The sequence below is a fragment of the Prionailurus bengalensis genome, chromosome B4, assembly GCF_016509475.1.
Source record: "Prionailurus bengalensis isolate Pbe53 chromosome B4, Fcat_Pben_1.1_paternal_pri, whole genome shotgun sequence".
Taxonomy (NCBI): domain Eukaryota; kingdom Metazoa; phylum Chordata; class Mammalia; order Carnivora; family Felidae; genus Prionailurus; species Prionailurus bengalensis.
Genome location: NC_057358.1, coordinates 61,501,546 through 61,524,498, shown reverse-complemented (window position 1 = coordinate 61,524,498; position 22,953 = coordinate 61,501,546). Strand labels below are relative to the sequence as shown.

At 36.3% G+C, this 22,953-nt stretch overlaps 1 protein-coding gene across 21 annotated transcripts in view; it reads right to left on the bottom strand.

Moving 5' to 3' along the window:
* Window positions 1-1,631: 1,631 nt before the first annotated feature.
* The window catches only part of CCDC91 (coiled-coil domain containing 91), a 353,607-nt gene continuing 332,285 nt past the window's right edge, over window positions 1,632-22,953 (bottom strand). For all 21 annotated transcript variants that reach the window (XM_043562023.1, XM_043562025.1, XM_043562041.1 and 18 more), the window contains one exon: window positions 1,632-2,727. In XM_043562023.1, coding sequence (XP_043417958.1) covers window positions 2,617-2,727 — 111 coding nt within the window. In that variant the 3' untranslated portion in view covers window positions 1,632-2,616. The remainder of the gene's footprint in view (window positions 2,728-22,953) is intronic.

Sequence of the window (22,953 nt, the reverse complement as noted above, 5' to 3'; positions counted from 1 at the left end):
AGATATCTTCTCATGGAGAGAATATTAAGCATCTCCAGTGTACTAGAATGAGTAAACTGCATGTTGAAAGCTTTGAAGTTGAATCCCAACTCCACTTGGTCATTCATCATGCATGAGCAAGTAAATACCTCTCCACTAATAAATATGGATAGATCATCTCCTTCACAGGGCTGTTTAAACTATAGGGTATTGGTATAAGATGTGAAAATACTTGGCACAAAGAAGATACTCATTTGCAGGGGCAGAAAACTTTTCTACTAATGAACCCTCAAGCATGCTATTAAAAATGCAGTCACTGTTTTGATAAAGCTTTATCATTCAAAACATCTAACTGCTGTCTTCCTCTCAGCCTTTCAGAATGGTGCCTTAGTCACCTAAACATAAAGGTAGAAAATGCTACATAAAAATAATTAGCAGAATCATACAATGGGCAAAGAAAGTTTAAAAACAAAACATTTGGGTATTTTTCTTTGAGACTTTGGGCTCACATTTCAGGGAAAAACTCTTAGCTTTAGTCATGGCACAGTCTTGAAGCATTTAATTCTCTTAGTGAGTACTACTGGAGATGGTCTATGTCCTTTTGATAACCAGAGCAAAAGGAGAATACAGTTCTTAAAGAGGAAATCCGTAACTTGAACATCACTGAAACAGATTATCGGCTAATTCGGTTTGGAAGGATCAATGTACTCAAATAATTGATTCTTTGCCCAGATGATTATTCTTAGTTATCTTTAAGGGCAGCTCTGTGGAAAAAAAAAGCACTGTAGCAATCCAGGAGTTTCTTGTGCTTGGTGGGTATTCTGCAAATACCTGTAGACTGATCAGTACCAATTTGTTCCAAATTACTTCAGACAACAATTAGTCTAAGCCAATAGCAAAGCTGGAACCCCAAACAGAAGAGAAAAAAATCAATCTGTGGTGGTACAGGCATGAAAGAGAGGTATAGACTAGATTTTCTTGACATTTCCACTGTCTCTGGATCTTAGTCTGAGTCTTAGTATCAGTGACCTATGCTTCATTTTCATCTAATTAACATTTAAGCGACTTGTAAAATACCTTATCATTTCAAATTTGATGACAGAGAGTCAAGTGATTTTTTTTAAACTTTATCTGGAGAGAGAGAGCGAGAGAGCACACATGCATGCAAGAGAGGGGGAAGGGCAGAGAGACAGAGAGAGAGAGAGGGAGGGAGAGAGAGAAGAGAGAGAGAATCCCAAGCAGGCTCTACACTGTCAGCATAGATCCCAGTTGGGGCTGGGGTTGAAACTCACAAACCGTGACATGACCTAAGCCAAAATCAAGAGCTGGACCTTTAACCACTGAGCCATCAAGGTGCCCTAAGAGTCAACTGATTTTAAATATGACTATAACATTGTGTTATTGGCTTGTTCCTGAATTAAAAGCCCTCCTCCTTGATTTACTATGTTGCTGTTTACTTTAATTTCTCATTTAAATTTATAAGAGAAAACTAAGTAGTTATCAACACTTAAAAATGACTGTTGGCAAATTTTATTTCAAATGTTTAGGTGGAGGTATAAAAACATCATCATCCATAAATATAGAAGTTTAAGAAAATTTTTTTTAAAAGAATCAATTTTTGAAAGATTAAAAAAGGAAAAATAATAACCAAGTAAGCTTTTGGAGTTCTTTTTATTAGATTGAGAAATCCCAGAAAAGTACAAAGCCCATGGAAATAGAAGCATTTCAGAAAACAAGACAAAATGTTTGCATACATTTTAATGACAGCATTTTAATTCTGATGTTAAAAAGACTCATGATTTTGCATTAAAGTACACTGCTCATAATTTAAATACATTCTGAAGTAATGGGAAAGGATTTCATATCTTTTATATTGAACCTGAATTCCTACAAATGGCTAAGTTATATTATCTTTCTAGAGATTAAGTTCATGATAGGATTAATAAGAAAAATGATTTTATTGAATTATAGTGACTCCGAAGAACAGAAACAGGAAGTAAGCATATATCACACACATACCCCTTTAAGTGGTACATCAGATCAAAGCTGAATTAATATAATAATGTTCAGTATTTTTAATCACTACCAATGAAAATACATAGATCCCTCTATAGAAAAGGGGTTTGGTAATATCAGAATGACTCTGTCACGTCAGTGTTTTATATCCCAGTTACACAGATAAATTAGTGATGTGGAAATCCATGCTGTTTATCTGCAAAATCAAATAAATGTATGGCTACATTCCAGAATCTTATCAGGAGCCACTGTGAAGCAATAAGTAAAGGTATTTACTACTTTTACCAAATACTATGTAATAGGCCACCAGAGAATATGAAGTTTAATTAACTTTTGGTAATGTGGCAATTTTCAACGGTTTTTGGGTCACATTTTATTTTCTGTTGCTGCTGCTGCTCCTACTACTATGAAAATAACAGTAAATGTAAAGGAGAAAACAAGAGAAAATAAATTGGATCTTGTGATAGTTCTTCTAAATATTGGTTTAGTTTACCCTTGAAGTGGAAATCAATTCTGCAAGGTTTGGAAAGAAAACAAAAGCATCTTTAGAATTCACAGCATGTATTTTAGAGGTCTAATGATTTATCCATTGCCAGTGTGGGTTTGCTTGTCATGTTCTCTTTATTCAATGTCAACTGGTTCTGTAGCTATTAAAGCACTTAACTGTTTCTGAGCACAAGAGAGGAACAGTTCCAAACTGGACAGGCTTCTTTGGCGGATGACTTGATCAAGCTGTTGATTTTTTTTAAAAGAGGGAGAGAAAAAGAGAAAAAAAATACACTTAGTTGAGGGGTAAGGAATATTATGCCACTGAAGCCCACTAGATGAGGGCTTAAGATGATTTAGAAAACCAAATAGTGCTTTAAACTCAGAGACAATGTAGTCACTAATTCTGGCCTATATTATCTAAAGTGAGGTGATAATCATTATAATTTTAAAATTGGTATTAGTATTCAGTTACTAGAGAAATAGCATACATTTGATCAGCACACACACACACACACACACACACACGCGTGTGTGTGTGTGTGTGCACCCCACACACAAAGAGGAATATTATTCAGCCATGACCATGAAAAAGAATGAAATCTTGCCATTCTCAATCACATGGATGGAGTCAGGAAGTATAACATTAAGTGAAATAAGTCAGAGAAACACAAATACCGTATGATTTCATGCATATGTGGAATTTAAGAAACAAAACAAATGAGTGAAGGGAAAAAACGAGAGAAAGACAAACCAAGAAAGAGACTCTTAACAATAGAAAACAAACTGATGGCAACCAGAGAGGAGGCAGATTGGCAGATGGGTGAAATAGGTGATGGTGATTAAAGAGTATACTTATGATAAGCACTGAGTAATGTATAGCATTGGTGAATCACTATATTGTATACCTGAAACATAACACTGTATATTAACTATACTGGAATTGAAATTAAAAACTTAAATGAAAAATAAATTTGCCCCTGGTATAAAAATAACCAATGACAACACATTGCCTATAGGTTAGAAAACAATGAAGGAATTCACAAAGTTAAGTAAATTCCATTTCACAGAATATACCTTTCATACTTATGTGAAATTTGACATAATCTTCTGACAAGCTTTCCCCAACATAAAAGAAAAAAATACAACCAAGAATTCTGTTAAATTCCACTTCTACAATCTGCTGACATTCAAAATGACTGAAAAACTGGATGATTAAAACTTTGAAATATCCTAAAAATTAGTTAATAAAAATGCATTGTATTTCGCAAAATGCTCATGTAAACAAATTGAACACTACTAAGAGTCCCTTCAATTCTAACAGTTTTACATTAATGTACATACAGAAATAGGATTTCTCCTCATCCTTTTTCCTGTTTTTATTTTCCCCTTCTTCTCTCAGATGATATACCTTTAGGTGAATATATACCTCTGCTTATACATGTCTATTCAACAAGACAGCTCATCATGACAATATAAAAGCCCAGTGAGTAGAGACCTTGTGTGTCTTGCTGACTATTGTACCCCAGCAACTAGAAGAGGGTCTGGCACATGTTAGACCCTCAGTAAATATTTACTGAGATTGAATGAATCAGTAAATAGTTACTCAAACAGAGCAAGGCAGTCTACCAGGAAATGACAGATACATGTTTAATTCTAAAAGTGAAAACAAGTTCGACCTAATCTAAAAAATATGTAGGAGATTAAGGTGAATTTTTAAAAGTTTTATTTTAATATATATAAAACAAATTGAAATATAAATACTTGTAGTTTTAAAAAATTTGCACTTGGTCCAAATTCAAATAGTACAGCAGAGTGTACTAATAACTAACTCCAGTCCATTCCCAGTTTCTATCCATTTTGGGATGTTTTCAAGCATTTAAAGATAGGTTTTTATTTTTAAAAAAATTTTTTTTAACATTTATTTATTTTTGGAACAGAGAGAGACAGAGCATGAACGGGGGAGGGGCAGAGAGAGAGGGAGACACAGAATCGGAAGCAGGGTCCAGGCTCCGAGCCATCAGCCCAGAGCCTGACGCGGGGCTCGAACTCACGGACCATGAGATCGTGACCTGAGCTGAAGTCGGATGCTTAACCGACTGAGCCACCCAGGCACCCCTAAAGATAGGTTTTTAAAATATTTGATCCAGATCTTAATAATTTTTAACTATGGGAGAGTGCATACAATCACTTTATTTCAACTGCTTTAGTGGAAATTTTATTACTGAAATTTTCCCGATCTCATTTAAGACATTACTTGACTGCGTTCCATGATCTATGTAGTCACTCTCCTCACTGATAGACATGTCAATTTACTCCAGTTTTGTCTTGTTTTTGAAGCACCAAGGACATTAACAACCTGAGTGCACTCCTTTCAAAAGATCTTTGATGCTGTCTCTTGGTCAGATCCTAACAGGTGAAATTTCTACATCATAATATTTGCATATTTAAAAAAAAATTTTTAACGTTTATTTTTATTTTTGAGACAGAGACAGAGCATGAACAGGGGAGGGGCAGAGAGAGAGGGAGACACAGAATTGGAAGCAGGCCCCAGGCTCTGAGCCATCAGCCCCCAGAGCCCGACACGGGGCTTGAACTCACAGACGGCGAGATCGTGACCTGAGCTGAAGTCGGACGCTTAACGGACTGAGCCACCCAGGCGCCCCTATATTTGCATATTTTAAATTGTGATAGATAATACCAAATTGCTTTATAGAGTGAGGATACTAATATATTAGTCCAATCTGCAGTGTATGAGAGGATCACCCCTGTTTTCTTCTCTTAAATCGTTGCATACTTTTCCATTGTGTATTTATAATTTTATATGTACTTATATAAAAATGGATATTTTATTATTTAAAATTTACTTAAAAATTATTTAAAAATTATGCATGAGCCAAAGCATATGTCATCTGCAGTGTTATTTCTACCTTGAATCAGGTTTCCATATATGCAAGAGTCTGTCTTTAGTCTCCTTATTCTGTTCCAATAGACAATTTACCTGTCCCTACACAAATATAATGCTATCTTAATTACAACTTTATAATAAACCTGAATATATTGCATGTTAAGAAACATATTACTAACTATACCATCAAATATTTCAGAAGAATATAAATTAGTGAATATTTGTAATAAAATTGAATTTAAAATGGAAGTGGTCAGACTAGAGATAGTCTGATGTCCTTTTTTTCATATAGCACAAAGCCAAGCAAAATTTTAAAGTGTATTATTTTGAGTTACATCAATAGGCAATAATATATTTCTTTTTAAGGCAAGGAAATTATGCAATCACAAATGAGGATGGTTGTATCTGGAGTTGTATGTAGAGGATAGTGTCAGGCTGGGTGAGACACATGGGTTCATTTTGGAGGTGGCTTCATGGGTGTTTGCTTTACAATTAAGTTTCATAACTCATGTTCATATATAATAAGTGTTAGCTTTAATAGTTCAGTCTTCTAGAAGCCCCTAGAATAATCAGGAGTTCCATTAAAATGAAATTTAACTGAATATATTAGAATTTCTGAATATGAGATGGAGGATAAACTTCTCTGCTTTAGAAGGCCTATCACACAAGCTCACATAACACGCAACCTGTGACTGTTGCTAAGTAACAATAATCATCTCTACTTATCCATTCAGAATGAATACATATTCTGTAAAAATTTTAAAAGCATAATATATATATGAAGGTTTGATAAAATGTTTACTGAAACATATCAAGCACTTCTCTTCTTTTGCTTATGGAATTAGTGGATTATATGATGATGGCCATACTGGTTTTGGGGTTAGACAGCTCCAAAGTTCATTTTGCATCTTTCACTAAGCCTCTCCAGGACTTTCTGAAGGCAGGGATCCATTAAATCAACAGGAACTCAACACTTCAAGGAGCAATAAGGTGACACTGATCCCCTAGATAAATTGGGCCATCACAGAGCTGAACTTCTAATTTGGTGGTGCTTCCTGGGCATGATACATAACATCATATCTGTGAGGAGGAACACTTAAGATCTTTCTCTTATGAAGACAGTGAATTCCTGTCTCTGAAACGAGTATATCAAGCTGATGTTCATGGCAAATTCCTGAATTTCAACAGCTTCTGTCTTATTAGGAATTACCTTATTATCCTTTATTGAGGCAAGAAGATTTCTGCAAAATATTCAACTCTTTTTGCCCCTTGAAGATTGGGAGTTAGTCCTGTATTTGTGACTTTCATTTCAAAGTGAATCAAAGATTTGTATTCTATGACTTTGTGCTGACAATATATTATGTCCAGAGTAGTGGTGGCAAACATTTCTGGATATGGGGTTTACAATCTCTTAATAACACTGTAGCTCTAACTGCTTTGTTTTCCCTTCATTTTCTGTTGCTTCAGCCTTTATTCAGCTCTTTCAGATACCTGGAAATAACCTGGAAATTCTGAGGTCTCAGAAATAGACACCTGTGCTTTATAAATATTTTTCCCCCTCTTTGCATCTCTTGAGTTTGCATACTGCTGAAAACCATTTCAGAGCATACTACTTGCCAGAAGTTAATATTAATAAGATTAGGAGGGGAAAAAAAGAACACATGAGTTCCTAGTAATTCCCTGCATTAGATTTACCTTTCCATTAGTATTTCATGCTATGGCAAAGAAAAAGAAAAACATGTCTAGACATAAGCTTTCGTCCCAAAATACAATACAATGGATGGTGAACATACCTTGGTCTAAAAAGCACAATTCAAAGTCAATTACAAACAAGTATGGCTTTTTTTTTTTTTCTGGAGCAAGGAGGGGCGGAGAGAGAGAGAGAAAGAGAAAGAATACCAAGCAGGCTCCACACTCAACACAAAGCCTGATGCAGGGCTTGATCTCACAACCATGAGATCATGACCTGAGCCGAAATCAAGAGTCAGACGCTTAACCAACTGAGCCACTCAGGCACCCTTATGTAGGTTATTTTAATAGTACTGTTAAGAGCACTGTTTACATCCCAGAAAATCTAATACATTGTTTTTGAATATATATATTATATGTCTTATATATATGATATATATAATACACTTAGTACTAATTTCAATATCTTTTGGGCCTCTACCAGCAACATATACCAAGAGATGTGAAAATACTAGGTCTACCTTTATCAATGTTACTTTTTTAACCTGCCCTCCACCATATTTTAAACTATGCTTACAAAGTGATCTAATTTTTTAATAAAGCTAGAATGGATATCTGGCAAATTCACTGATGGAAGGTGATTCATAAACAAATGTTATCAGTTTAGTAATAGCACATGTTATGGATTCAGTTTTCACATTCACTAACAAACTCTTTCATGAGCACTGAAGAAAGGTCAAGTATGATGATCTGGAACTGTGATTACTCAGGCAGATTTTCCAGTTAACATCATCATATTGGGTAAGAAAGACTGTTTACCTTCTAATAAGAAATGAAATAGTTCTTTAGTCACTTATTTGTTACGATGCCGACCCTTTAATGGTGTTATCTGGATATGAACATCCCTCTTTTTCTGACTTTATTATACACCTCCCCTCACAACAGGCCCTCAAGTTGTTTCATTTACATGTTGGAGATTGAGGTAATCAATTAATCAGCTAGTCAATCAGTTGATCAATAAAAAAGTCAGAATCGCCTACTCTTTGTACATGATTGCTCTGAGGTCTGGGCACTAAAAGTATAAAATAATGATGTCCTTGTCCTTAAGAAGTTTATAATCTTTCAGGAGAGACACACACACAGTAATTGAAGAACAATTAGATGCTGATGTGTAAAGATGGAGTCTAATGGAGGATGACAGACAGGGAGGGATCATGGCAGGAGGGCTGCAGTGAAAACTTCACGGAGGTGGGACTTGAACAGGTGCTCAGAGTATCAAGAGCATTTCCTTAGATAAAGAGGAGAAGATGTGTTAGCAATTTGAGGAAAGCAGGTTAGGAGAACAAAGATAGACTATTGAGAGACACTGAAGAAGGAGGCTTGACTGTAGTGGAGAAAGTCTGCTTAGGACTATTCATACATTCTTTCATTTGCTCATTTATTTAATATTTCTCTGTCACCTACGATGTGCATTATAGGCACTGGAAATACAGTGATGAATCAGACAATACTCAGCTTTATCATAATTTATACTGTAGTTTGAGGAGACAAACTAATACTTTTCAGGTGGAGATCAGTAGTATAAAAAATAACAAAGTAGTACTTGACAAAGACCAAGGTGAGAGCTTTTGGTTAGGAAGAGAACTGAAAGAAGAAAGGGAAGAAAGGCACCATGCAAATGCATCTGGAAAGAAAATTTTACGGCAGATGTAACTTCAAGAGTGAGGTCCGAAATGTAGGTCCGGATTTGGTTTGACTAAGGATGGGCAACACATATAGTAAAACTGGAGCAAAATGAGCAATGGGGAGAAGGAGGGAGGATCAAAGAAACAAGACAGTGGCCAGAGCATGTAGGACACTCTAGGTGTAGGAGGGCATTGGAGAGTGTTGAGCAGGAGTATGACCACACTCTAGGTTTGAAAAAGACCACATTTTGGGGCGCCTGGGTGGCTCAGTCGGTTGAGTGTCCGACTTCAGCTCAGGTCACGATTCGTGGTCCGTGGGTTCGAGCCCCGCGTCGGGCTCTGGGCTGATGGCTCAGAGCCTGGAGCCTGCTTCCAATTCTGTGTCTCCCTCTCTCTCTGCCCCTCCCCCGTTCATGCTCTGTCTCTCTCTGTCTCAAAAATAAATTAAAAACGTTAAAAAAAAAAGAAAAAAAGAAAAAGACCACATTTTGTTACTGGAGATGACAGACTGTAGTGGGGCAAGAGCGGAAGAGGAAGACCCAGTTCTGAGACTTTTGGTGTGCGCAAGATATAACGTTACTCAGACCACTTCCAGGGGAAGCTAAATGGTAGGTCAGTTTTGGAACATATCTGAGATAGTACCAACTTGAGTTGCTGATGGATTAGAAGTGTGGATGAATGGAGAAGAGAAATAAAAGGTTATTCTCAGAATGGTATTGCCATTTACTGATGATGGACTGCAGCTGGAGTGAGGAAAACTAGAATTTTGTTTTAGACGGGGTTGGTTTGTCTAATCCTATCAGATAAGTCAGATATTGGATAGAAGAGTGTAATTCAGGAGGGAGATCAGGGCAAGAGATACATACCAGATTAGGATGGCCTCTAACCCAATCACTGCTGTCCTACTCAAGAGACAGGGAAACACAGAAACAGACACAGGGAAGAACACCATGTGCAAATGGAGGCAGAGACTGGGGTGATGTGGCTGTAGACCAAGGAATGCATCAGACTGCCAGCAACAGCAGGAGCTAGGATCTTGCCCTGGAGCCTTCGGAGATGGCATGGCCATGCCAACACCTTCATTTCAGACTTCTAGCTTCTAAGGCTAAACCGTCAAAGAATAAATGCCTGTTGTTTTAAGCCATCCAGTTTGTGGTCCTTTGTTATAGCAGCCCAAGGAAACTACTAACAATGATTTTTCTAAGTTGTTGAGGTCCTTACAAACGAGAGTAGTGTTTCCCACAATGTGTAAAATATCATTTCTATGTAGCACATGTTCTATTTTTGTTTTAGGGTTTTTTAGTCAGGTAAGCTTGGGAAATGAGGAATTAAAAAGGTTTCTTTTCTTTAGAACTCCTCAGAGCTTTTGTGCTCATAAACATTTGAATTGCGAAAATGGCTACAGTATGGTAACATTTCTCCAACTTTTTTAAACTTAGGAATTGTGTGTGTGTGTGTGTGTGTGTGCACGTGCATAAAGCATAACTGGAAAAATGCTCCACAAATTTATTTTTCTTCAGAACTCCTGTAGACTCAAAACAAACTGCAAATATAGGAAGAAGACTACACTGATCGAGTATCCTCTTATAAGTAAGCATGGAATTTTAGCGAGAAGATATTTTGAGATTTCATAGTCTAAATTGATGCTCTGGGTGGTTAAGAGACCAGTTTCACAAACTTGTATGTCTTCCTACACTTAAAAAATATGCTTCTTTAAAATGTATTTAAATGTATTACAACCTGAGTTTATCTTTGCTTAAAAAAACTCTACCACGTATCAAGTACATTCTAGGCCCTCCCTAAGTATTTAACAATGGGTAGGTAAGAGTCATTCCTAGAAGGTGCAGAGAACTATTCTGGGTGTGGTGACATCACCACTCTTAGCCTCAGTGTAGACATGAAGGAAGTAGACTGCAGATCGATTTTAAAACTTAATATGTAAACATAACTGTAGTGGTTTGGTATGTTTTATGAAACCATCATAATAAGGGCTGACAGACTTGAAGATCAATTTATTCTTGAGTGGTGATTACTTTTATTGTATGACATCTAAATATTTTTGCTCTAAAGACCATCTTTACTTTTCTCTTGTATCTTCAAATTCTGCTTCTCATCATTTCAGCCTAAGAAACTTTAGACTTTTGTATAACATTACTAGTTGCATTAATGGAGATTCTATGCTATCTGTTTTATTACTGGTATATTAACCATAAAGAGTTTCTCTTTTAAAATAGTCTTTTCTTGACATTTTCAGATAAGAAAATTTGATTGCAAGAGGGATATATTGTATATAAAGCTTGAGTTTAGACATGAAATCCCCTCTCTGGGAATATAACTATGTCATTATTGTAAATCATGTTGAAAGGGACTCTGAACCAATTTTAAGATAATAATGTTACATAAAATACATGTTTAGAATAACTCTGACTCTAACAGGTTCAATGTAGTCAGGGCAGTGGTCTGAACTAAGGCAGTGCCAACTGCCTCAACCATGAACTTCAGAAAATGGAGGCCTAATCTCTTTACCAGAACATTTACAGGTCATCATTCATGTCCCAGGAAGACTTTCAATCCAGAGTTCTCATCTCCTTTTCTCTTTGAGGATACTTTTCAACTTTAAAGTATATTTCAAGTCTGACTATTTATACAGTTAAAAAATGTCAACATATAAAGAAATTGTGTAACTTTCTACCATGCACAAGATGAATTACAGATGCTCTTTTAGAGTAAATGAAAAACGGGTATAAAGAGTCTTAAACCTTATTGGCCACAACTGAAGAACTGTTTTTTTGCTTTCTTTTGTTTTGTTTTAAGATGTCTTAGGGCAAGTAAATTCTCTGTTTTTGAATCATCTAAAGTAAGTTCTACATATTTGGGCAGTCCTGTCTTTTCATCTCAAACTACCATAGAATCCACTGGGCTATGGGAATATTCATTTTTGCTCCTTGCAAAATCATCTGGACAGAATAAGTCAATATGCATTCCAGATTCTGACGTGCAGGCAAACCACCTTGGAATACAACCTTATTCGATCTTGAAACAAACAGCTGGCCAGAAAAGGATGTACTGTAGTAGTGAGTAAAGATTTTACTCTTACTTGCCTGATAGTAGCCACTAGACTTTAGGATATGAGCTTCCCCATGCGAAGTTGAATGAATTTGAAAAAAAGCGCGGGGTTGGTGGGGGGAGGTTCTGGTAACAACTGCTTTAGTCCCAATTCTGACAATTTCCAAAGAAAATATAAAAATTTCCAAAACAACTTAAAAAAAGAAAGCCATAGATTTAGGGAAATTTTAGAAAAACAAAAGGAAAGGTAAACAAAATTGTAGTAGTAGTATGCAGAAATTCTATCTTAGGACTCTAAGCCATAAGGTTATATTTACCCATTAATAAGTTCCATATCCTACTTTTTAGAGTTCAATGGCAAGCTATGAGTTTATCTCAAATATAAGATGAATTGATTCTGGCAAGGCAGAAGACTGATTTTAATATGACATTCCACATAAAGTTTTTAATGTAATTTGTTACATGCTCCCAAACGATGAAACAACCTTTTCCCACATTATTTTTTCAAGGTCTTGGTTACTGCAAATACTGCAATCTGTAGGATGGCCTTTTGTAAATTAAATAAACATAAAGATATAAATAGATACTGCTATGTAACAAAATGTTCAAGTAACAAACACAAACTCTCACATTTTTGTCAATTCATCTTTAAAAGATTTTAGCAATTATTTTGTGTCAATCTAAGGAACATCTGCCAATTACTATCTATCTCCTCTTTTGTTTTGACCTTCAGCAACTCAAATTTCATCTTATTTTGAAGTAGAAGAAAGAATTACATGACCTCCTGGGTCCTGTCTTCCCATGCTATCTTATAATCTCAGATGACTGATAAATTTTGTCTTATGTTTTAATCTACAAAAACAGGTAAGTGGCTGTCCACAAGGCTTGTTCATGAGCTCTGTGCACACATATACTGAAAATGATTTACAGTGCATGATCAATAATCCCATAATGTTGAAATAAGTCTCGTCTTGTTTTGAGAATAGTGTTACTAATTCTTTTAAATTTTTTTTTCAACGTTTATTTATTTTTTTATTTAAAAAAAAATTTTTTTTTCAACGTTTATTTATTTTTGGGACAGAGAGAGACAGGGCATGAACGGGGGAGGGTCAGAGAGAGAGGGAGACACAGAATCGGAAACTGGCTCCAGGCTCTGAGCCATCAGCCCAGAGCCTGACGCGGGGCTCGAACTCCCGGACCGGGAGATCATGACCTGGCTGAAGTCGGATGCTTAACCGACTGCGCCACCCAGGCGCCCCAACTAATTCTTGATTGGTAGTGCTTGCTACCTGCCAGGCAGAGATGAACATCTTTATATGTTGTATTAGTTGCCTGTCATTGTGTAACAAATCACCCTAAACCTAGTGGTTTAAAACAGAAAATATTTATCATCTCACAGTTTGTAGGTAAGGGAACTGGGTGCTGCTTAACTGAATGCCTCTGGCTCCTGGTCTCTACTGAGGGGTTGCCATCAAGTAAGTTCTCAGCTTGGCTATAGTCAATTCAAAGTTCATCTGGGCAAGAATCTGCTTCCAAGGTCTCTCGTGGCTGTTGGCAGGCCTCAAAATATCCATTTCTAACAGAGCTCATGTGAGCCCTCCACAAGGCTGCGTAATAATATGGGCAGCTGACTTCCTAAAGCAAGCAATCCAAGAGAAAATGAGAGGGATCAAAAGCACACCAAGAGAGTGAGAGAGCACCCAAGACAAAAGCCACAATCTTTTCATAACCCGATTTCATTCAGTCTAGCCCAGGCTCAGGGCAGGGAGATTGCATTAAGTGCAGGGCACCATTGGGAAACATAAACTATGTATTTTCTCATTTTTATTCTTTTGAAACTCTGTGAATGAGGCTGCTGAGGCTTAGAGACTGATAACTTGGCCAAATGGCAGGGCCAAGACTCAAATCCAGGGGAGCATGACACGAAACCTATTGTCTAAACCGCAATACTACACTGCCTGCTCAGATAAGAACTGCAGTTATGATTGGGGTCCTTGCCATAATACCTGTTTTGCTAGAAATATGTAGGAGATTCTTGCACTGCATACACTTGTGCAAAAACCTGTCAAGATGCCAAAAGCCCTACAGATAGTCATTGAAACATGTGATCATCTTCTCTTCCTAAATAGGTTCAGGAAGGTTTCTGTTATATCAATACACAAATAGTTCCCTGAAAATGCAACAGCAGTATTTAAAGAAAAACTGGCATATTAAATATTTCATATAAGAAATCACTGCCTGGGCGCCTGGGGGGCTCAGTCGTGCGAGCCCTGCGTTGGGCTCTGTGCTGACAGCTCAGAGCCTGGAGCCTGCTTCAGATTCTGTGTCTCCCTCTCTCTCTGCCCCTCCCCTACTCACACCCTGTCTCTCTCTTTCAAAGATGAATAAATGTTAAAAAAAAAAAAGAAATCACTGCCTTAAAGAACTTATAAACCTCAGCGGCTGTATATAAAAACAACAGACTACTTACTTCCTGCTAGGTCCATAACAAAAGAAAAGGCAAACATTTGTAAAAGCAATGTACGGTATGGATCTCACCCTTGTGGTACTTTTGAGACTTAAACAGTCTTCACTTGCTTACCTTCGTATTTCCATTACTACTGATATAACTGGCTAAGTATACAGTGTGAGATGCTCCACAGCTGTCATGCACATCTGATTCCCATTAGGAACTCCTCAGCATTCAAAACTGAACCAATGGAACAAAGCATCGTTTAACCAAATGGAAGTTAGTGTGAATAGACTTTTTTCTCTCATTTAAAATATAGAGTACCGCTCCTCCTCTTCATTCAGGATTTTATGGTGTGCACTTGATCAGTGAAGCCTTAAGGAAAAAATACCATCTGTCTGGCACATTTTAAAACAGATTTATCCTACTGAGGAAACCAAGTGGGCAAACACCCAGTCAGTCCTTTTAAAATCCCTTGCTGCCTCCCAGCTGGAACAAGGAATGTAAGAAAACCCTAACCTTCCTCCTTCTTGTAAACAAGTAAAGGAAGTTTGCTTTCAATTAAGAAAGCTAAACTTGGATATTGCTGCCTAAAAATGGCAATAGCACCTGCTCAAATAGAAGATGCTGAAAAATAATTAACGCTAAACACCCACCAAACAGAAGGTATCAGAAGTCAGGAAATATGGCACAGTGTGTGAGTTCTCTTTCCAAGATTCCATTTTCCTTGTTCTTACCAATAAAATTTTAGTTTAGTTCTAGGACCAATAGGAATATCCTTAAGCCATCACTCCCAAGACTCCCTCCCAGCCAGGGGTAGCTCAAGAAATGGGAGTGTAAGTTACTGGGTAGGACCTCCAGGGGATTTCCTTAAAAATGGGACAGACTCCTATCCCAAATTCTTTTTCCTTTAATGTTTTCATTTTTCCTTTCTCCTCCATCACAAATGTGTTTACTGGAGCTCCAGCTATTATTCTGTAGCCTTAACAATGTAAGTCAGTGCTAAAGATAGAAAAAGTACAAAGACAGAAGGATCCTGAATCATTTATGACTTTTTTAAGGCTCTGTACCAGCTTTAAACTGCTTACCTCTGGACTTAACCGATGCTGTTATTTCTAGTTTCTTTTGTTAGGAGACAGATATAGATCCCAGTGGCAAAGGTATCAACTTTGCACTGTGCATGTCTACCATCACATCAGAAACAAAAATTTACTTTTTAGAGTATAAGCTCAAGAATTCGAGCATAAGCTCAAAATGTTAAGTGAATGAGATGAAAATTTCCAGCAATTTAGCCATTTTTAATTTGGGGACTGAAAAACAACCAATGGAATATAATCTCCTGTAATAGCTTAAGAGTATGTGAATGGTAAAAAATAAAAATAAAAATAGTAAAAAATAAAAATAATGCAATAAAAATTCCAGCAAGTTATTTTATGGGTATCAATAAACTGATTGTACAATTTATATGGAGAAATAAAAGACTCAGAATAGCCAACTCGATATTGAAGAGAAAGAAAAGAGTTGGGGGACCAATACTACCAGACTTCAAGACTTATTATAAAGTGACAGTAATCAAGGTAGCGCAGTACTGGTGAAAGAACAGATTGAAGAAAGATCAGTTGAACAGAAGAGAGTCTAGAAATAGACCCCCATAAATATAGCTGGACTGATATCTGACAAAGGAGCAAAGACAGTACAATTGAGGAAAAACAGTCTTTTCAACAAATGGTACCTAGATAGCCACAGGACAAAAAAAATGAATCTAGACATACACCTTACCCTTTCACAAAAATTAACTCAAAATTAATTGTAGACCTGAAGGTACAGTGCAAAACTATAAAATCCCTGAAAGATAACAGAAGAGAAAACCTAGATAACCTTGGGTATGGTGATGTCTTTTTAGATACAATATAAAAGGCACAATCCATGAAAGAAATAATTGATAAGCTCAGATTCATTAAAAATCTCTGCCCTGTAAAAGACAGTATCAAGATGGTAAGACGACAAGACACAGAGGAGGAGAAAATATTTGAAAAGACACATCTGTTAAAGTCTGTAATCCAAAATATACAAAGAATTATTAAAATTCAACAATAAGAAACCTAATTTAAAAATGGACCAAAGAACTTAACACCTCTCCAGAGAAGATATGCAAATGGGAAATAAGTTATGAAAAGATCTCCATCAGAGAAATGTATATTAACATGAGATACCACTAAACATTTATTAGAATGGCCAAAATCTAGAACAATGACATCACCAACGCTGATGAAAATGTGGAGCAACAAGAACTCTCATTCACTGCTGGTGAGAATGGAAAATGGTACAGCCACTTTGGAAGACAATTTGGTGGTTTCTTACAAAATTAAACATACTCTTACCATATGTTCCAGCAATCTCATTCCTTGGCATTTACCCAAATACCAAGGAGTTGGAAGGAGCTGAAAACTTATGTCCACACAAAAAATTGCACATGGATGTTTGTAGCAGTTTTATTCATAACTGCCCAAACTTGGAAGCAAACTAGATGTTCTTCAGTAGGTAAACGGATAAATAAGCTGTAGCACATCCAAATGATGACATATTATTCAGCACAAACAATAAATCGGCTATCAAACCATGACAAGACTTGCAGGGAACTTAAGTGCATATTGGTAAGTGAAGTAAGTCAAACTGAAGAGGCTGTGTACTGTATAATGGAAAAGGCAAAACTTCTGGAAAAGGCAAAACTGTGGAGACAGCAAAAACTTAAGTGGTTGCCAGGGGTGGGGTAGGAGGTGATGAATAAGCAAAGCACAGAGGTTTTTTAGAGCAATGGAAATATTCTGTATAATGATAGATACATTATTCATTTGTCCAAACCCACAGAATATACAACACAAAGAGTGAACCTTAGTGTAAAGTATGCATTTTGGCGATTATGATGGGTCAATATAGGTTCATTGAGTGTTAACAAATGCACTGTTCTGGTGGGGGAATGTTGATAATGGGGAAGATTATGCACGTGTAGGATGAGAGGGTATATGGGAAACCTTTGTATCTTCCTCTCAATTTTTTTTGTAAACTTAAAAATACTCTAAAAAGTTAAGTGTTTTTAAGAAAGTTATATGGTGGTCTCATTTTATAGCATGTCTTCAAAGAAAACACTGAAGTACATTTCTTAAATTTATGGTGAGTATATGCAGAAATACAAACTTCATTTTTTAAAAGAAGTAGTCTTTTAATGATGGGAGAGCTTTACATAAAAATAAAGGAAGTGTCTAGCCTTGCCTGAATCGTTGGCTGAGAAACTGGGAAAAGTTAGGGATGATATTTAGAGAGAAAGACCACCACACGAACAAAGATCTTAGATATCTCTGCAGAAGTAGTCTTCCTCTTGTAAACTTAAACCTGGGATTGCCAAAAGTCCATTAGTTCGTGGATTAGTGTAAAAATTATCAATCTAGTAATAATTTTTAAAGGATACTTGAACCATAGTTAAGAAAAGACATATTTGAGTGAAGGACAGCAGAAGGACTGAGACCTTTGGGAGTGTAGTAGATAATGATCTACATGTATCCTGTAGACAGGAAACAAAATCACAACTGCTCTATTTGAGGCACAATGTGGAACAATCATCAAAAAGTGAGATAAAGTTCCAGAAAGCAAAGAAAGCTAACTGGTGTTTTTCCTTCTCTTGGTGGACTTCATCTCATTATTTGATGATCATTCCACACAGCTTCCTTGTACTGAAAAAGCTAATGACCCGCAATGGTCAGTCACTGGTATAGAACTGTTCACAAAAAGTGGTGAAAACTATTGATATTAGGACTCAACATTCCTTCCTTAATTTCATCAGGTTAGTTCAATACAGTTGACTCTTGAACAACATAGGTTTGATTTATGTAGGTCCACTTATATGTGGATTTTTTATAGTACAGTACTGCAAATGTGTTTTCTCATGATTTTCTATTTTTTTTAGTTTATTTCTTTAATTTTATTTTTTAAATCATTTTTTAAAAGTTTATTTATTTATTATTTTTTTTTTCAACGTTTATTTATTTTTGGGACAGAAAGAGACAGAGCATGAACGGGGGAGGGGCAGAGAGAGAGGGAGACAACAGAATCAGAAACAGGCTCCAGGCTCTGAGCCATCAGCCCAGAGCCCGACGCGGGGCTCGAACTCACGGACCGCAAGATCGTGACCTGGCTGAAGTCGGACGCTTAACCGACTGCGCCACCCAGGCGCCCCAAAAGTTTATTTATTTTGAGAGAGACAGAACATGAGCAGGGGAGGGATAAAGAGAGGGTGAGAGAGAGAGAGAGAGAGAGAGACAGACAGAGAGAGAGAGAGAGAGAGAGAGAGAATGAATCCCAAGAGGCTCTGCAGGGTTAGTGCAGAGCCTGACATGGGGCTAGAACTCACAAAACTGTGAGATCATGACCTGAGCCAAAGTCAAAAGTTGGACGTTTAACCGACTGAGCCACCCAGGCGCCCCTATTTAAAGTAATCTCTCCACCCAACATGGGGCTCAAACTCACAACCTTGAGATCATGAATTGAATGTTTTTCCAGCTGAGCCGGCCAAGCACCCCCTTATGATTTTCTTAATAACATTTTATTTTCTCCAGCTTTCCCTATCATAAGAATGTAGTATATAATACACATAACATACAAAATATGTGTGAATCAACTTTTATGTTATCGATAAGACTTCTGGTCAACAGTAAGGTATCAGTAGTTAAGTTTTTGGAGAGTCAAAAGGTACACATGGATTTTCAACTGTGGGATGTCAGCACCTCTAACTTCTGCATTCTTCAAGGGTCAGCTGTATTTTCAGAAGAAGTATCAAAAGTAGAATGGTGGGGGGGTGGCGCCTGGGTGGCTCAGTTGGTTAAGCATCTGACTTCAGCCCAGGTCATGATCTCATGGTTCATGGGTTCAAGCCCTGCATCAGGCTCTGTTGCTAACAGCTCAGAGCCTGGAGCCTGCTTTGTATTCTGTCTCCCTCTCTGACTCTCTACTGCTCACGGTCTCTCTCAAAAATAAACATTAAAAAGAAATTAAAAACAAAAGTAGAATGAGAGGTAAGAACTGACTAAATTATGATCATCACTTCTATTTTACAAACAAGGAAATTAAAACATTAAAAAGTTCTACATTTGAGAATTGGTAGTAAAACCATACTTACAGAACATGTAAGTTCCTGGCTCCAGAGTATGAACTCATACTGTCACAATGAATTAACGTATAATACATTATGGAAGAAAGTGAAGATTTAATGAAAATAATATTTGTGGGGAGAGTATCTTTTAAAATGAACTCTAGTAAGTTGTGTTGGAAGAATGAACAATACTGCAAAAGACTATTCCTATCCTAAAATATTTAAAAATACAGGGAACATGAACAAAAGCGTTTGATAAGAAAATTGTTACAAAATACCTGTGTGTAATAAAGACCACAAAATACGCCTGTTGTTCAAATCAAACAGTAAAGCCGATGGAGAGGCTAAGGAAACAACTTTCTTTTTTTTTATTTAAAAATTTAATAAAGTATTTTATTGAAACGCACTTTAATTTTAAGTTTTTATTTAAATTCTAGTTAACTTACATGGTAAAATTGGTTTCAGGTGTAGAATTTAGTGATCCATCACTTACATATGACACCTAGTGCTCATCACCAGTGCCCTCCGTTAATACCCATTACCCATCTAGCCGATTCCCCCATCCTCCTCCCTCCCTGTTTGTTCTTTATAGTTAAGAGTCCCTTATGGTTTGCTTCCTTCTCCCTCTCTCTTTTTTTTTCTCTTGCCCTATGTTCATCTGCTTTGTTTCTTAAATTCCACACGAGTAAAATCACATAGTATATTCTCCGACTTATTTACCTTAATTATAATACACGGCAAGATTTCATTCTTTGATGGCTAAGTAATATTCCATTGTGTATGTGTGTCATACACATATACACCACATGTTCTTTTTTTAAAAAATGCTTATTAATTTATTTTTAGAGAGATAGTGAGTGTGCGAGGGGGGAAGGGGCAGAGAGAGAGGGAGAGAGAATCCCAAGCAGGCCTGAAGCTTCCAGCACAGGTGGGGCTTGAACTCATGAACCATGAGTTCATGACCTGAGTTGAAATCAAGATTTGGACGCTTAACTGACTGAGCCACCCAGGCACCCCTATACGCCACATCTTTATCTATTCAAATAAAGTTTGAAAAAGAAACACAGCAAAGCAACATTTCAAAATCATTTTTCATTACCCTGCTATTTTATCCAAAACAAGTAGGTGGGAGGGGGAACACAATAAATATTAAGGATCCTATGAGTGGTTATATTTTTAGTATTCTAGAGTTCTTATAAAGGGAACCACATAATGTTTAACTATATACGTCTCAATAGTCTTTGGTAATGCAAAAAAGGGAAAAGTAGAATTGAGAAATATATTTATCAGTTAATCAAAATATCATAACTATAGTTACCAATAACAAACACTTGAAATGTGAGTTACTGAAAAATTAATCATAACTTACTTGACAAATGGACAAAAACAGAATAATTACTCTAGAAGAAAATATTCAAAGGGTATATATTTCACAGGCAAGCAAACTATTAATAGAAAATGAAGTGTACATTACTGTGAAGTGTAAATTTGTACATTACACATTTAATGTAAAAATAAAGACTGTTTTGGAAATTTGCTCCTAATTAAAGAGATTACAGGTGCCTGATTTGAATATGGGTAAGCCAGTTACAATTCTACAAATCAAAAAAAAGGAAGAGACTTAATGAAAATATTCTGAAGTAGAATTATGCCATTATTAAAAGCAGGTAGCTTGATTAAAACTTCATGTAGACCTGCATTTTGCTTATAGAGCAAGTATAATGAATAGTAAAGAAATACACTGATATAATTTCCCAGATCAAATATGGCACTGGGGCTATCATTAGCCCCAATTCACTAATGAATAGTGTCCAAATACCACATATTGCAAGGAAATAATGAGAGTAATATCTTCTTCTTGGTCAATATTTAATAGTTTTCTGAGAGAATGAGTGCTACTGACCCGTGTGCTTTGAGTTCTTTGAACAGAACTTACACTGTCCCATCCCAATATTACTTTCCTGGACACACGTATGGCCAATGACAACCATTTTCTAAATGGCTGATAAAGGTTACAGACACACTGTGTCACATGGAATAGAGTAAACTAACTACACATTAGTACCTTACAAATGTATGACACTGTTTTCAAATTGGTTTAATTCAGTGGTCTCTAAATATTTTGGTTTTGTATCCCCTTACACATTTTTAAGTTGCTATCTAACCTTTTATTTACTGTAAGTTATACAGTTTTACAAAGGATGGAATTTTCAGCATATTATATTATACTTGCTGACATCTATAAATAGAACAGTTGCTTACTTTTTTAGATATATCCTATTTATACCCCACATCACTTATTTAAACAAAATACAAACATCTGAAACTTTTACACTATTCCTTCTCTTTTCTTAAACTTCTGTATTCAACCACCGGTCCCCCATTTTTATCCTAGGCATACATCTTATGCTTACAACTTGTAATGATCACTCTATTTTACTTCTCTGAAATATATATATTAAAAGTTAAAAAAATGAAATAATCCCAAATCGGATACCTTCTAGAGATTAAATTATAATTTTGAAGTCCCTTCAATGTGGGCTCATCAGATTACATTAGTTAAGGGCTACTCAAGTTTAAGTCAACATTTACTGGACATATCGGCAGCATTTGATAGAGCTACAACTCCAATGAATCACTTTTTTTTCACTTTCCTTCTGGCACATCTTTCTGACTTGGTCTCCCTTTGCTCACTTGGTTGCAGCCACCCTGTCTTCCTTGCCCTTTCTCAAATATAACCAAGTTCCTTTCTGTATCAGCCCTTTGCACTTGGTGTTCCCTCCATCTGGAATATCTTTCTAGATAACTGCATGACCTCATCACTCTCTACATGCCAACCTCAATTCATTGTTGAGGCCTGCTTTCACACACTTCTAAACAGCACACCTGCTCTTCAGCTGCATCACTAACTCATCACCCTGATCCCCAAAGCAGGTAACATCCACAAATATCACACATTTGTTTAATGTCAGCCTCATACCTCATTAAAATGTAGGCTCCCTAAGAAAACCCTAGGAAACCAGACATAGATTCTGATGTATTTACTTCTGCCTCTCCAAAGTCTAGAACAGTACCTGGCATGTAATGAGGGCTGACTAAATGTTTGCTGAATTTACTAAATAAAGAACAAAATGAGAAGAGATAATTACTAAATTTATTTTAGCAACTGTGTACTAGAAAAAATACTGTAATATATTTTCAAGAATTTCAACAAATGGTACTTTTGCCTTCACAAAAAGTAATATGTACAAGGGATTTAAAATGATTAAAAGAAACTGCAAGTTATTTTACAAAGCACTTAGCACACTAGTGATGGTATTCTTTAAATGTACATCATCTATTAATAAAATACAATATCACATGAAATAGAGGTTTGCATCAGTACGTAGATGCTTTGTTTTCATGGTACATAGATAGAATAAAAATAAATGGAGGAGTAAAAGAATTAGTAACAGTAACTTATAAAATTATTTGAAAATTATACACATTTTGGAATTTTTAACAATAAAATGAAAAAAATGTCAAGTTTCTT